This window comes from Acinonyx jubatus, chromosome C1, assembly GCF_027475565.1.
Source record: "Acinonyx jubatus isolate Ajub_Pintada_27869175 chromosome C1, VMU_Ajub_asm_v1.0, whole genome shotgun sequence".
Classification (NCBI taxonomy): domain Eukaryota; kingdom Metazoa; phylum Chordata; class Mammalia; order Carnivora; family Felidae; genus Acinonyx; species Acinonyx jubatus.
The window spans coordinates 103,566,864-103,582,859 of NC_069381.1; the positions used below are offsets into that span (position 1 = coordinate 103,566,864).

The window sequence follows — 15,996 nt, forward strand, 5'->3', positions numbered from 1 at the left end:
CCCCCCCCCCGTGCAGGGACGGTCCGGCGGCCGGGGTCCCGAGGCCCCCCCGCCAAGCCCAGCGCGCGGCCCCCCGGGACGGGGCCCGGAGTGACGGCTGCCTCCGGGGCGGGCAGGGACGGCCCGGATTTCGCCTGAGCCGTCGGCGGGCGCCAGCACACGGGGGGGGGGGGTCAGCGCCCGCGCCCCGGGTGGGTGGCCTATACGCGCGAGGGGCGGGGGGCCGCCGAGGGGCGCGGGCTGGGCGCGTGGCGGGCGGGGCGCCGGCGGGCGGGGGCGGGCGCGGGGGCGGAGCCGCGGCCAGAGGCGGCAGTGTCCCGAGCCGGGCTCAGGGGCCGCAGTGGCCGCCGCGGAGCGAGGCTGCCTCCAGGGAGCGTCCGGGCGCAGAAGGGTTAACGGGCCGCTGGGGCCGCGCGGAGCAGGTACAGACCTCCCCCTCCCCCGCCCCGGGAGCCCCGGCCCCGGCCGCCCTCTCTCCCCGGGTCCCGTTAGAGCCCCCGCCGCGCTCGCCAGCGCCCGCCCCCGCGCCCCGTGCCCCGCGGTCGCGCCCCAGCCGCGACCCCAGCCCCAGCTCTGTAGCCTCGGAAGATCTTCCAGTCCCTGGGGTCGAATTTCTGGGGAGGGCGTTCTGATCCTGTGGAACTCTGGCCCCATCACCCGGGCGGAAAATCAGCCAAAATTCCTACTAAGTCACGGAGCGAAGTTGGAAAACATACCCAGGACCTCCCCGCACGCGCTGGCGTCCCCTGCTCTCCTCCTCCAGGAGGGGTGTTCCTGGACGGTGTGTGCCCCTGCGACCCCCTCCAGTTCTGGAGATGGGGCTGGGGACCCTGGGAGGGATGCCGACGGGTGCCCCTGATCCAGCTCAGCCTGATGATTAGAAAGGAAGGACACCTGTTGGAATGGTCGTCCAGGACCCAGGAGAGGCTGGCACAGTGAGGACAGAGTTCTGACCCAGGCTAGGGAGTCTCCAGACAGCCCTGAAACATGCTGTTCCACCCCCTGCAGCAGTGACCCATTTCCCAGAAGTGGGTCCCTCTGGGGGTGAAGGGTGTGGCCCTTCCCAGGTCTCCCCTTCTTGATCCTCACTGGCCAGTGTGGAGGTGTGGCCAGGAGGAGCCCAGGTTTGTCCAGACCAGTCTCCAGCCTGGCACCAGGGTGACCACTGCTGACCTCTCCTTTCCTCACCCTGGGCAGAGAGACACACAAGATGAGGAACATGCAAAGGGGGAGAAGCACAAATGTGTGTCTGTTTCTGCAGTGGAGGGGGTGTCGGCCCCCTGCCCAGCTGTGCAGGGGGTGGGGTAGGACTTTTCCAGAGAGGGAGCCAGGCCTGGCCAGGGCTCCAGGAGTTCACGTCACCCCCACCCCCACCCCTCACTTCTCCAGGGAACTGCCGAAGCCAAACCCAGCTCAGGATGGGATTATGTGTACTGGGTAGACCCATAGAGACAGCAAGATACAGACCCTGGGGGGAGCAGAGAGAAGCAGAGGCTGAGAGGGAGTGGAAAGGGTGGGTGTCCAGCAGCAGAGAAGGGGCAGACAGTGATCACACCCCCATCTCTCCTCTTCAGCATCAAGGCACAGAGTCAGGCAGAGAGCTGAAGGCTTGGGTGGACCATTGGCCCTTCTCTGGAGCCCCTACTCCCCCATCAGGGTGGAGCTGGTGACCTCAGTGGCCAGCCCAGCGGGGGGGGGGGGGGAAGAGCAGCCATCAGCAACCCCTTACCAACCCCAAGCAGCTGAGGTGACCCTGTGCACTCAGGCTCGTCCTCCGCAAACCTTCCCTTACATTTCCACGTCTTGGGGTCTCAGGGAGGGGAGTGGGGCTGAATGTTGCTACCCCCAAGCACATTCCTGCCCTCCCCTCTGCCATTTTCCTGCCCCTGAGCTGGCCCACCTCAGCATTAGCTCCTTGGATTCCTCTCCCGGGTGCCTTTCAGATCCAACAGAAACATTTTTTTTTTTCCTGGAAAGCAGAACTAAGAGCGGGTTGAGGAGTGGGGGTAGGGAGGGCTCGTGGGAGGGAGCTAGGGGCTGGAGGGGTGGGGCAGCTGTGGCTTTGAGACCAGGGGAGGTTTCGGAGCTCCACCTCCCTGCTAATGGAAGCTAGACTTGAGGAAGGACTTCCCGGCTCCTCAGAGTGCGAGGTGTGTGACTGGGGAGCAACGGCCCCTCTGGCTGCATCCCTCCTGCCCGGGGGCCCCCCTGCCCATCATGGTCGCACCTGAAATGAGCCTTCGTTACAGGGAGGGGTCCCCTTACATCGCAAGGGGAAAATCACCTGCTTCTCTACAGATTAAACCATTGGCCCACTTAGTTTATCCCTGGGCTAGAAAGTGTTTGAGGCAGAGATGTGCCTGGGGCTCCAGAAGGAGCTTAGTTTTAAAGGGAAGAAAAGGCTGGGAGGCAGGTAGGATATGGAAAGCCCAGAGCGGCCTCCTGTCACCTCCTCAGAGGCGGCATCTGGCATGTCCTCGCCCAGGCCTCCCTCCTCAACCGTCTGGGACCCCTGGGAGGGCGGGAGGTGGGACCAGAAGAAAATCATCTTAGGGGAGATGTGCGCGCCTGTGTGGCCTGTGTGGCCTGAGCTGGCCTGGAAACAGCCCCTGGTTGGGATGGGGGAGGGGCTGAGGAGTTCCTGCAGGCTGAGGGGAGGGGACTGGGCCACAGTCGGGAGGCCGAGGTCAGACCCCCACCCTCCAGTCTCGGCAGGTGGGAAGGGGCAGCATTCCTTCCCGCTCTCACCCTTAGTGTCAGAAAAGGGTGGGACGACCCCCCCCCCCCCCGAACCTCCATCCTCATTCGATGTCCTGAGGAGCCATCCCTGCCAACCCCAGCTCTCTGGAGACTGGAGAGGTGACCACCGGGCTTCTGTCCCCGCAGAGCGCGCCCCCTGCACGCTCAGATGCCGGAGTAGCGTGTTTACTTCCGGTCCCCTCTCCCGGCCTGGGGCTTCAAGGGAGGAGCGATGGAGAAGTGGGCGGGCAGGTAAGCTGTGGGGCTGCCGGCTGCGGGGGCGGCTCTGCTCCTGAAAGTGACGGATAGGCCACTACTGGGCGGGGCGGGGGCAAGTGATGAGTGACTTCTGCTTTCTGAGAAGCTGGCATCAGGATGCGGGGAGCCTGCTGGGGGTGGCGGTGGGGTGTTGTGACACCTCCTCTGGCCGGTTTGCAGGTCCCAGTTGTGCCTGATGCTGCTTCTGTCCCTCCCTGAGCTCTGCCTGGATCAGGAGGTAAGCCAGGCACCAGAGGCTGGGACCCTGCCCCCTTCCTATCTTCCACCCCACTCCTACAGGCCTTGGAGTGATGGCCCCTTTCGCATTTGCCCTCCCAGCCTCCCTCCCACCCCCCAGCTCACTAACTCTTTGCCAAATAACATCAAATCTCACCTGTGCTACCGAATGTGCCCTCAGGCCAGTAACAACAGCCCCAGCCCTCAGGCACTGGAGTGGATACTCTGCACAGTTACCCGAAAATCCTTCTAATTTTGTCTGACCTTTTTGTCCACATAGGTGTTGTCTGGACACTCTATTCAGACACCCCCTGAGGAGGGCCAGGGCCCTGAGGGCATCTGGGGTCCTTGGGACCAGTGGGCCTCTTGCTCCCAGCCCTGTGGAGTTGGGGTGCAGCGCAGGAGTCGGACCTGTCAGCTCCCTACAGCTCAACACCAGGGCCTGCCCTTCCCACCCCGGCCCCCAAGACACCCAGAAGCTCTGCTCTCCCAGGGTCAGGGCTCCAGACCCCAGACTTCCCGAGAAACCCTCCCCCTGTACAGGCCACAGCCTCGGGGAAGAGGTGGCCCCTTTCGAGGCCCTGCTTCCCAGTTAGGGAGAGCAGAGGCCCAGGAGATTCCAGCAGCTCGGAGGTGAGGCTGGGATCCAGGGAAGGGTGGGACTTGGGTCAGGGGCGGGGCTTGGGACTGAGGAACCGGGAGTAAAGGATGCGTGGCAGCGGGGAGGCTTATCTTTGGCGCTCAAAGTAGACGCCGGGAGGAGGCGGGGGGCGGGGGCCGGCCGGGGAAGAGGCTGGGTCGGACAGAGCTGGCCCGAGCTGTGACCGCGTGTCTGCTACACCTTCTCAGATCCCGAGTTCGAGACCCCATCAAGCCGGGAATGTTTGGTTACGGGAAAGTGCCCTTTGCTTTGCCACTCCATCGGAACCGCAGGCACCCCCGGAGGCTGCGCAGATCCGAGCTCCCCCACACCTCAGTTCTTTCATCCCTGACTTCAAGAACAGAGCCATCTTCCACAAACCACACAGCTCAAGCTCAGCTCCCTCCTACAGAACCGTCTTCCCGCCCCCTGTCCCCCCCAGCAGAGCCCGGAAGCCCCCATGCTGCTCAGACAGAGGGGCCTTCTAGAACCAGGCCTGCCCCCACACGGCCCCACCCCAGAGCCTCTGGCACAGACATCCTCTTGTCCATCCCCTCCCCAGGGGACAGTAGCTCTTTCCACATGCCCCCTCAGCCAAGAATGCCAAATTCCCAGGGTCGGGCCAGTCTCCAGGTGCCAGACAGGCACCCTAATCCTTTCCTTTCTGCCCCTCGGGGCAGAGGTCACCAGAGCCAGGAGCACTGGAGTCCTGGGGGGAATCTTCAAGGGTCCCTCATGGAGCCTGCCCCTCACTACCCAGATAGCTGGTTGCCTCTGCTGAGTGCTGGTCCCCACTCCAGTTCCCTCTGGAGCCTCTTTGCTCCCAGTAGCCCTGTCCCAAGATGTTCTGGGGAGAGTGAGCAGCTGAGAGCCTGCAGCCAAGCGGTGAGTTCTTCCTCAGACCATCCCCTCCCCAGACTTGCAATTCTGCTCCCCTGACCCTGAGTCTGGGGCCTCGGCTTGTCAGATCGGGACCTGAGGGAGAAGGGCCTTGGCATCTGACCTCCTTAGGGTAGGGGCCTCGGAGCTCTTCCACAGACCCGACCTTCCCTCCCACACCCCCAGATCCAGCCCTGACCCACACCCCCATTTTCCTCCCCAGCTTTGACTCCTCTGTATCCCCCCCACCTCAGCCCTGCCCCCCTGAGCATCCAGACCCCCGGGCCCTGCAGTGTTCAGCCTTTGACTCCCAGGAGTTCATGGGCCAGCTGTACCAATGGGAGCCCTTCACAGAAGGTGAGGTTTGTAGCCCCCCCTGGGGAAGCTGAACTGGCTTAAGATTGGGGGATGGCAGGAAGAGGGAGACACCCAGCCCCTCTAGATCTCCTCTGGAGGCCCTTGTATTTCCCTTTTGTGAAATATTTTCTTTTATTTCCCAGGGCCAGGGCCAGGGTGAAGAGACAGCACAGGCACAGAAAGGGGAGTGGGTTTCCAGACAGGACGCAGCTGTCAGATGATGATGGGATCATCAGCAGAGGGATCGGGCTGGGAGGGGGAGTGTCCAGAGGCACCTTCTGGCTGGCCTCCTGTGGGAAGTCCATCCCAGGAGGTGGGGTCGACATGAGAGGGGCACGGTCAGGGAGACAGCAGGGCGTGGTGCACCATGGGCCCTGGCTGCTGTAGACCACCTGTTCCCAAGTTCCCATCCACTTGATTTTAGGCCTGTGTCGGCTTGATGCCAAGAAACCCCTTTGTGAGCTCGCGTGATCATAGGTTTCAAGTATCTCCTCTCTCACGATTCACAGCCTCTTCACTGGTCTCCGTGACCTCAACTGATCTGACTCAACTTTTGTGTGACCCTCAAAGGAACCTTTGAGAAAATACAATTGTCATATTCCCTTCATCCTAGTGACGTAGTCAACCCCAGGATGCCCTATAGCTAATTGGGGACCTTTGCCAGCTGGCCTCTCGCCAGGGACCTCAGCTAACCACCCTTCTACCCTGTTTCTTAGTTCAGGGCTCCCAACGCTGTGAGTTGAACTGCCGTCCTCGTGGCTTCCGCTTCTATGTCCGTCATACCGAAAAGGTCCAGGATGGGACCCTGTGTCAGCCTGGAGCCCTAGACATCTGTGTGGCCGGACGCTGTCTGGTGAGGGAGGATGGTGTGTCTGTGTGTGTGCACACGCATGCACACACAGTCTCCTTAGTCATCATCACAGAAACAAAACCCTAGGCTGAGATTGCACAGAGGAAAGTTCTTCCCTGCCCAGCTGGAAGTGAGAACAGAACCAGGAGGTGAACTGTAGGAAGGACCCCCTCAGGCATATACACACTTCAGTGGAGGCTGGCTGGGGCTGGTGGGCTGGCAGAGAAACACATTCTCACTTGCAGTAAAGATCAAGGTGCAGGGCAAGCTGGAGAGTCCGAAGAGGATGAGGCTGGGGTGCGGTGGTATCTCGTCTCAAGCGGCCCCTGCCTCACTCTCCCCCAGAGCCCCGGCTGTGATGGGATCCTCGGCTCTGGCAGGCGTCCAGATGGCTGTGGGGTCTGTGGGGGTGATGATTCCACCTGCCGCCTCATCTCAGGAAACCTCACTGACCGGGGGGGCCCTCTGGGCTATCAGAAGATCCTGTCGATTCCTGCTGGAGCCTCCCAGCTCCAGATCGCCCAGCTCCGGCCCAGCTCCAACTACCTTGGTGAGTTCTCTGGATTTCCTGAGTCTTGGGTCTCCATTCCATTCCTGGTCTCCTGGTTCAGCCCTCTACACCTGCTCTGAACACAGCAAATGGGCCAAGCAGAGAGAAGTCGGGGCCTCCTTGCCCTGTGGAGAGAGCGAGAGAACGGGGGCATCTGGGGCTCTGCATGGCTTAGGGAGTGCTAGGAGAAGGACATCACGACTGATCTGGTGTCCTGATCTCCAATCTCCAGCCCTTCGAGGCCCTGGGGGCCAGTCCATCATCAATGGAAACTGGGCTGTGGATCCCCCTGGGTCCTACACGGCCAGTGGGACTGTCTTCCTGTACAACCGTCCTTCTCGAGAGGAGGGCAAGGGGGAGAGTCTGTCAGCCAAAGGGCCCACTACCCAGCCTGTGGATGTCTACGTGAGCTTGGGGCCCAGGAAGCTGGACTGCTGGGGGGAGGTGGGAGGCTTTCCCTCTGAGGGCAAAGCTGTGGGTCTCAAGATGGAGGGAAGGCGAGTGGTATGCCCTTCTTGCTTCCCAGACAATTCATTACCTTCTCTTTCTCTTCCCAGGTGATCTTTCAGGAGGAAAACCCAGGCATTTTTTATCAGTATGTTATCTCTTCACCTCCTCCAGATCTTGAGAGCACCACCCCAGAGCCCCACTTCCCCCACCTCCAGCAGGGTAAGACTCTGCTCCCCAGACCTGGGAGGCAGGGAGGGACTGAAAGGGGAGTCTGGAGGCAGTGGGGTGCATTTGATTCGTCTACTCCACTGTCCTTGCATAGAGATTTTGAGGGTAGAGCCCCCACCCGCTTTGGCGCCCCGCCCTGTGCGGACCCCAGGCACTCTCCAGCGTCAGGTGCGGATCCCCCAGATGCGCGCTCCACCCCATCCCAGGACTCCCCTGGGGTCTCCGACTGGATACTGGAAACGAGTGGGACACTCGGAGTGCTCAGCATCCTGTGGGAAAGGTGAGACTTTGTGTACCAGCCTGGATTCCGGGCACCCGCAGCCCAGATCCCTGACTTGGCACGCCTGATCCCACACTCAGGAGTGTGGGTCCACACCTTGACTCTGTGCCAAGTCAGATTCCAGTGCCTGGGGCCCCACTGACGCTGGGCTCTGAGCCAGACTGCCTCCCCTGGTTTCCTTCTCATCCCTTTCAGGGGTTTGGCGCCCCATTTTCCTCTGCATTTCTCGTGAGTCAGGGGAGGAACTGGATGAACACAGCTGTGCCATGGGAGCCAGGCCCCCAGACCCCCTGGAGCCCTGCCACGGTCCCCCGTGCCCTCCATAGTGAGTATGACCCCCAGGGAGGGCTAGGGTCCTAAAACACAGCAGCCGTCCCTGCTCAGGATCCCACCTGCATTCTGGGCCCAGTACCCAAGGTCTCCTGGCTGCAGACAGACAGCATGTCAGTAGAAAGGTTTACATTCCCCAGACAGCAAGAAAACCCCGGCAGCCTGAGCCCCACAAGAGAACTCAGATTCCAGGTTCTGAAGATGCTCCTTCTCTGCAGGGCCTCCCCACCCCAAGCCCATCATCCCTTGCCCCACATATGGCAGCCCCACGCATCTCTGTGTCTCTGTTTTCTTCCTCTGCGTCTCTGCCTCTCCCCTGCCCCACCACGCCCACAGCTGGGAGGCTGGCGAATGGACATCCTGCAGCCGCTCCTGTGGCCCTGGCACCCAGCACCGTCAGCTGCGCTGCCGGCAGGAGTTTGGGGGGGGTGGCTCCTCCGTGCCTCCGGAGCGCTGCGGACATCTCCCCCGGCCCAACGTCACCCAGCCCTGTCAGCTACGCCTCTGTGGCCATTGGGAGGTTCGTTCCCCCTGGAGCCAGGTGAGTGGGACTGGGTCAGGAGGCTGCCAGAATGAGAAGGACCCTAGATGAAAGGCACCAGTGAGTTAGAGCAGTGGTTTTTCCATTTTTTTTTTTAATCAGCAGAAGCTTTTTGACTGACAAGATCTCTTGTGAGACCCCCATCTATAAAGGAGATAAGACACTGAACCAGGGGTTCCAGCCCAGAGCCACCTGCTCAGCCTGCCCCTCAGCGCATAAAGCCATGTAACTGCCCAGTTAGGGACGAAAGGCAGGTCCTGGTTCCCAGGCCACAGACCTGGAGCTGGAGGCTAGGGAGGAAGCCTGGGGGTCCAGGCTCTGGGATGCTCTCTTACCCTCAGTGCTCTGTGCGGTGTGGGCGTGGCCAGAGGAGTCGGCAAGTTCGCTGTGTGGGAAACAATGGTGATGAAGTGAGCGAGAGGGAGTGTGCATCAGGCCCTCCACGGCCCTCCAGCAGAGAGGCCTGTGACATGGGGCCCTGTACTACAGCCTGGTTCCACAGCGACTGGAGCTCCAAGGTGGGCCCTACACCCCTTATCCAAGCCCCACGTCCCTGGTGCCCCACACCCAGGACCCTTCTTTCCAACACATGTCAGTACGCATAGTACACGTCAGTAGCCCTACTGTGTGCTAGATGCTGCTTATGCCAGAAACTCAGAGCTAAGTGAGCAAAGCTCACATTAGGGTCCTGGATTCCCAGCACAGGTTCCGCTTATCTGGCTGGTACCCTGGGCACTCCCTAACTCTGGGGATCCAGGACACACCACCCTCACTTCTCCTCCTCCCTACCCATCACCTCTCAGTGCTCAGCCGAGTGTGGCACAGGAATCCAGCGAAGGTCTGTGGTTTGCCTGGGGAGCGGGGAGGCCCATGGGGCGGGCCAGGAGGAATCAGGAGCAGGGACCAGTGAGCAGAGCTGTGCGCCCGGAAGCCGTCCCCCTGACATGCGTGCCTGCAGCTTAGGACCCTGTGAGATGACTTGGTGCTGGTACACGGGGCCCTGGGCTGAGGTGAGCCAAGAGCCTGGGAGGGGGGTGCCCATTGGTGGATTCCCTGTGGGCCGGTGGGAGTGATCCCTGTTCTTTCTGCCCCTTGCACACCCTCCCTTTCCTGTGTATCAGTGTTCCTCGGAGTGTGGCTCTGGCACACAGCGTAGAGACATAATTTGTGTGTCCAAACTGGGTACTGAGTTCAACGTGACTTCTCCCAGCAACTGTTCCCACCTGCCCAGGCCTCCTGCCCTGCAGCCCTGTCAGGGGCAGGACTGCCAGGACCGGTGGTTTTCCACGCCCTGGAGTCCGGTGAGTGCCTGGCTCCCTCACCCTGCTCTGCATGGACTTCCAGGGAAAGGGGGGCTCCTCTTATGGTATCCCCACTGCGTCCCAGGATGAGGCCAGCTGCGATGGTTTACCATTGTCTTACTCCCTATAGACGTGGGGGACCCGTCCATGTGGGATTTCACAGTGTTCCAGGAGAGCCCCCACCCCCCATACTACTTTCAGGGAAGGTGGTGGGGTTCAGGAGGAGCCTAGGTCACAGCGAAGGTCTGATTTGATAGTCGGGGTCTCCCCAGTGTTCTCGCTCCTGCCAGGGGGGTGTGCAGACAAGGGAGGTCCAGTGCTTGACCGCCAACCAGACCCTCAGCGTCCGATGCCCTCCTCACCTGCGGCCATCCAGGAAACGACCCTGTAACAGCCAGCCCTGCAGCCAGCGCCCCGGTAAAGAGCCCCTTTTTCCCCCTAACCCCAATACACTGGACTTAACTGAAGTGTGGGGGAGATGAGAAAGGACCAGTGGGAGTGGGCACTGCACCTCCAAACGGAAGGGTCTGGGTGACTGTCTTGTGCCCCCTGGCCTCCTCTGTCCCCAGATGATCAGTGCAAGGACAGCTCTCCACATTGCCCCCTGGTGGTACAGGCCCGTCTCTGCGTCTATCCCTACTACACAGCCACCTGTTGCCGCTCTTGCGCCCATGTCCTGGAGCGTTCTCCCCCAGAGCCCGCCTGAAATGAGTCCAAGAGACCCTCTCCTCATGGTTTCCACCATCAGTCACCCACCCATCAGCCCACTCTATATCCTCTGGCTCTCCAGCCTGCCCTAGTCTCATCAGGGATGTCCCCTAGGGTGGTTGTGGGCGGCAAGATAACCATCACGATGTGTGTGTGGCTGGGTCTGTGTGCGGTTGAGGGGATGTGTGCACATAGGCCCCACGTGTGTATCTGGGTCCGCGTGGATGTGTGTGCTCACACACATGTATTCTCAAAAAAAGAGGTTAAACTGAAGAGGAATGGGGAGGGACCATGCCTGTTTCCCTGAGACTTTTCTAGGCTGAGAGCTCCTTAGTAATCCAGACTGCCTGGCGACTGGCTTCTCCAACCCCAACTTTGTGCCCTGCACTTCAGTTCTCATGTTCAGGCCTCACATCTTCTAAACCACCCATTTGTCCTCCAACCCCTCCCCCCATACTTAGTCTCTCTATCCCTACCTTTCATAATCAGCTAGGGATAAGGGTCAGCCACTGCCAATCCTGCTTTGCCCCAGAGAGACTACCTCCCCAGAGCAGGGACCAGCTGGGCAGAAGATGGAAAAAAGAAAGGCTAGAACAAGACACCCTAGCCCCTGCTCCCGCTCCCCACCTCCTAAAATGATTCCCACCCCAGAACTAATTTATTTTTTATTAAAGATGATTATGACAAATGAGAAAGAGGTTCTTTATTGTCCTGATGGGAACCCAGCGACTTGGGCCACCTAGACAAGCAGTGTGAGGTCAGAATGAGGGGTGGGAAGGGGAACAGCGCCTAGAGCCCAGGCGGAGAGTCTGGGCCCAGAAAGGCCAATGAGTGAGCCCCAATCATGGGAGAGGATCCTGGCCAACCTAGGCCCTGCAGGTTGGTCACTGGCCACTAGAGGTCACCGCTTCTCCCGCTTTAGGTAAAGAGTTGGAAGCTTGCTTCCAGAGCTGAGGAGAAACTGCAGGGCCTATGGTGGGTTTCTCAGTAGGCCGAGTCTTTCTATAAAATCTCTTGGAATCTAGTAGCCCTGCTGTCAATGGCAGCTGGCTTTAAAGGGTTTTTTTGTTTTTCCTGTTCTCTTTTTTTGGCCCTGCCTGCCTCCCCCGTCTTTCCTGCTATCACTCATTTATTTCTCTATTAGGATCTTGGTTTATTATTGCTTTTGCTAGGGTAGGGGTAAATAAATTGATTTATGCCCCTCCCCCTTCCCTCAGCGGAAACGGCTGGAGGAGGAGGAGCCTGGCCTGGCTCTAGGGGTTGAGGGCGGGGTTGAGGGCGGAGCCAAGTCAGTACTGGATGTCCTGCCAAAGACACATTCTTCAGAGATGTATCACGCTTGTCTCCCTCCCTCCTTCGCCCTTGTCATCTCTCAAGGTAAATAGCTTGCTAGAGGTGGTGTGTGAGTGAGCAGCCTTTTACATATAATACAGATCCTTTCCCTGACCTCGGCAATTCTGAGGTCTGAGTGCAGGTCTCCACTTCCGGAAGCTACACTTCCAGGGGTCCCTGTGCCTAGGAGAGGAAGGGGGATGCAGTGCAACAGAAACAGATTCATCCGCATTAGAGGCCTCCCTCTTCCCATCCCTGTACCTCAAGTCTGGCCAAGTAAGACCGTTAATAAAGGCCTGCGGAAACAACTGAACTCTGCTGTTTCCTGAACACATCAAAATCTCATGAAGGATACCAGGACTTCTCTAGCAGCTCCCTGGTGTCATACTGCTGCCTTGGGACTTAGACTCTCCCTGGGTTGGAAGTGGCTGAGAAGGAAGACCTTGGGCAACTTCTTGGGAGGACAGTAGGTGAGGAAGGAGGCCAAGGGAGTGAGGGAAAGGAAAATGAAACTAGCCCAAAGGGAACGAGTGAGGAAAGAGGGTACAAGGCAAGCCCGATGTCAATGTCTCTGAAGACCCTGAGCCTCAAGAGGAGGTGTCAGACATGTTCCTCTCTGTAGTGAACCTGTGAGGGGATCAGAGATGGGGGGGACTAGGGAAGTGGGGCCTGAGCCAGCCGGGTGGATACTGAGAGCTGAAGGCGGAGTCCTAACATGGAGGGAGGGGTGACAGTGAGTAGCAGGGGCCCTCCCAGCGATTCCTGGAAGCTGCAGCCTGGGCGGTGGCCCCAGCTCAGCTGACTTCCCTGAAGTTCCCCTCCCTTTTAGGGCCTCTCAGGGCTGTTGCTGGGCGGGTTTGGAGTTTGGCCTGAGCCTGAGAACCAATCACAGGTGGGCAATGCAGCCACAGCCCCTCTTAGGGTTCCCCCAACTTCCGCTCCTCCTTGCTCTTTCTGGTTGCCCCTGACCTCCCTCACAGCGACCAGCCTCTGACTTCTCAGGATATGGGCTTTTGTTTGGGGGTTTCCCCCTGTCCCCTTTCATTTTATTTTAGAGAGAAAGAGTGTGAGCTGGTGGGGAAAGAGAGAGAATCTCAAGCAGGCTCCATACTCAGCCCAGAGCCTGACACTGGGCTCGATCCCACGACCCTGAGAGCATGACCTGAGCCAAAACCAAGAGTCAGACCCTCTACCAAATAAGCCACCCAGGGGCTCCTCCCCTTTCATTTGAAAGCTAAGTAGGATTCAGTGCAGCCCCTAAGGATTCTTTCCTCGGGTCACTGAAGTCAGTATGGGGTCAACATGGAAGCTTTCAGGAAGGGGAATTTGACCCTGAGCAACCCTTTTTCCTGGTCCCATAGAGGGTAGTAGTGTGGCCAGACACCTCTCTGTTGACCTCTGAAACCCTCTAGAGGGACTTGGGATAGAGGAAGCTGCAAGCCAAGGCCAGAGAGATGTGGTAGAGGGGCCTCTAGGCTTGGTGCACTGGGGGGAATTTAGGGAAGGACTCAGAGGAACTGGACCCCTGAGAATTGAGGTGGGGGTGGGGTGGTTATAGGAACAATCTTGATATGCACAAGAGAGAGCAAGCGTGCAGAGGCCAGCCAGTGTCTTGCCGAGGGCTCCTCATTTCTCAGTGTGTGTGTGGCAGGGGGGAAGGAGGGGGTGAACTTATGAGGTCTCAGTTCAGTTAGGTCAGAATTCCTCTCCCCTCCCCCAACCTAGCTTCCCCAGGGTAACTACCCAACCCAATCAAGCTGCAGCCTTCAGACTAAATTTATCTCCTAGACTTCCCCACCCCTCTGGGCCTCCTTGCAAGCAGGTGCTCACAGCTGCAGGGGTGAGTCTGTGGAGACCCATACTCCTCACCCCAGCAGCTTCAGTGCCTGCTAACTAGGAGTGAGACAGAGCACAGGGTCCACTGGCTGGCCTCCCAGCATGGCATGAGTGTCTCAGCCTTGAGGCTCCCTCTCTCAGGAGTCCTCGAGAGGAGAAATATGGTTGGAGGGTCTAGACAGTGGGAGGGCGGAGGGATAGAGTGGGAACAACATGCCAGGAGAAACTCCCCTCCAAATTCTCTCCGACCAGATCCTCTTTAATGTCTCCCTCTCCCCTTCTGCCTAGTTTTACAGGTAGAGACTTCATTTTAACTTAACATGCTCCCCCAGCAGAGTAAGCTGAATCAGGGAGACCTCCCCTCTCCTTGCACTACAGAGAATCAAACCAGAATCAAGAGATTGTAGTTTGGGCGTGAGTGGTGGGGCTGGAGGTTCCCACATTCCTACCCTCCTCCCAACATCACTCAAAACCACCATCTCAGGTGCTGGGAGGCAGCTGGGTGGGAAAGTTAGAGCAGAGGGGGCATATTTGTCACAGGCAGGTGATGAAGAGGTGTTAGCTTGAAAGGGTGGGGGTTGGGGGGGACTCTTCCACAGGAAGTAGAAAGCCTCAGGAAAGTACCTAAGTCTGAGTCGATTGAGAGCAATAAACAGGTTGCGTTAACTTCAAACTAGACAGCACAAGTTCTGACTCTGACTTTGGCTCCTTGACCCCGGAGACTGGGGAAACTCTAGGAGGTGTTTCAACGGTTGAGGTCTGAAGGTAGAATTTGAGGGAGGAATGTGCAAGAGTAGTCCAAAACAAGGTGTACATGGGCATGGCAGGCAGATCCTAGTGAAACAACCAGCCACATGAGCTGAAGGGGAGGTGCAGAAGGAAGCAGATGGACCAGAGCATTTTCTCAGGCAGCACCAGAGAGCTGCTGGAGTGGCCTGGGAAAGAACCTCAGTAGTTAGAGGAGGAATGGGTTCAACTTCAGGCTCTCAGGTTGGGGTTAGGATGTGCATGCCGTACTTTTCCGTGCCTTGCCTGTCTTTCCTCTCCACTATTACCAAGCTCTTCCAAAGCTGTTGTTCCTTAAAACTGAAAACAAGCCACCTCATTTCAAAACACACACACACACACACACACACACACACACACACCACACAACCTCATTTCGACATGAAGTTATTTCCCTATTTCTGTTTCTCTACTTTGCCTGATGAGGGATTTCTGAGAAATGAAGAAATGTCACCTCCCACAACCTCAGTCTGCAGTTTTGTTTTTTGTTTTCTGAGATGAAGAGAGGGTTAGAGGAAAGGAGTATACTGCTACGCATACAACATTAATTCAAAACTTGACCACATAAGAGAAATGCCCTTCCCAAAGCCCATCAGCCTGGGTGGGCCCACCTTGCCTTAGATCTGGGCTTTCAGGGTCTCAGGAAATAAACAAGCCATCCTCTGAGGAAATTTCAGTAACAAAGCAGCGAAACCTAATAGCTGCTCTTTACAGCAGCCCAGCTGTCCCTCCTGGCCACCATTCCCAACAAGGACAGACGGTGGGTAGGAACTGCTCCAGGAGTGGAGGTGTGAGCTGAGGGTGGGGATTCATGAAAGATCTGAGCACAGAAACCTCCAAGGCAAGGTTTCCCAGGTGAAACCCCTACCTCTCTCTGAAGTCTCAACACCTGAGAGACAGCTCAGCCAAGTAGGGGGGGACTCAAATGGGTAGCAAATTTTTTGAAACCAGCTCCCCGTACTAGACAAGAAAATTAACCTTTTTGGGGGGGGGGCACAGAACTGAAGACATTTCTTAATCAAAACAAAGTGGAAAAGTCATCTAATCCAGGATGAAACCTAACAGTTAAACATTCTTTTCCTTGTCTGCTTCCTTGGCTGGCTTTCCCAGCACACCTTGTCCCAGGCTAACTTGAATAAACACACACATGTGACCACATGAGGGCGGGAAGAAAACCAAGTGGGGGTGGTGAAATTCTGAATGGAATGCAGCCCCAGCTAGTTAGGGGGCCCAGGCTAAGACCTCTGGCACTGGCTGCGGATTTATACAGGCAGTGAAGCCAAAACAATGAGCTCATGGGCAAGAATGCAGCCTGTGGGGAAGACTGGGCAGTTAGAGCAAACTGGTTTTTTAACCAGGATGGGAATAGCTGTAATCAAGTCTCCCACGGGAACGGGACTAGGAAGAGTGGAGCCACCATTCAGTATCTTGGGGTCCCGTTAAATAGCTTTGGGAGACTGTCCTTTATTAAAAGTCTGTTCTCTAGAGTGCACAGCACTCTTGGGTCTGACTTGGAAAAATTGGTTCCTTTGCCTGGTTGTGTGAACCTGGGTGGGTAAAGGACAGATGGCTGGCGAGGGAGTTACCCCAGGTGAGGTTCTGAAGACGACTTTATTCAAAACAGCTGGATTCAAAGCAGGTCTGCCGAAGCCAGCTCCTACACCAAGATCCAGGGACGGCTATAATCTGAGACC

The 15,996-nt window shown here is 58.0% G+C and overlaps 1 protein-coding gene across 4 annotated transcripts; it reads left to right on the forward strand.

Moving 5' to 3' along the window:
* The first annotated feature begins 267 nt into the window (after nt 1-267).
* Nucleotides 268-11,036, forward strand: ADAMTSL4 (ADAMTS like 4). 4 transcript variants are annotated; one of them, XM_027056267.2, is made up of 18 exons: nt 268-422; nt 2,887-2,991; nt 3,178-3,235; nt 3,515-3,867; nt 4,084-4,759; nt 5,008-5,110; nt 5,827-5,963; nt 6,306-6,510; nt 6,743-6,915; nt 7,068-7,179; nt 7,283-7,468; nt 7,664-7,793; nt 8,135-8,339; nt 8,681-8,857; nt 9,143-9,349; nt 9,461-9,640; nt 9,913-10,057; nt 10,210-11,036. In XM_027056267.2, exons 2-18 carry the CDS (start codon nt 2,972-2,974, stop codon nt 10,344-10,346), a joined length of 3,204 nt encoding a protein of 1,067 aa, XP_026912068.1. In that variant the 5' UTR covers nt 268-422; nt 2,887-2,971; the 3' UTR covers nt 10,347-11,036. The 4 variants fall into 4 exon arrangements, with proteins under 4 accessions (XP_026912068.1, XP_053070727.1, XP_053070728.1 ...); XM_053214752.1 differs by having other exon boundaries at nt 8,681-8,850; nt 9,136-9,349; XM_053214753.1 differs by having other exon boundaries at nt 8,135-8,318; nt 8,681-8,850; nt 9,136-9,349.
* The last annotated feature ends 4,960 nt before the right edge of the window (nt 11,037-15,996 follow it).

Coding starts and splice junctions, on each gene's coding strand:
- ADAMTSL4 (XM_027056267.2), top strand. CDS start 2,972: ATGGAGAAGTGGGCGGGCAG. Junction 2,992..3,177: donor ATGGAGAAGTGGGCGGGCAG/GTAAGCTGTGGG, acceptor GCCGGTTTGCAG/GTCCCAGTTGTGCCTGATGC. Junction 7,794..8,134: donor GGTCCCCCGTGCCCTCCATA/GTGAGTATGACC, acceptor CCACGCCCACAG/CTGGGAGGCTGGCGAATGGA.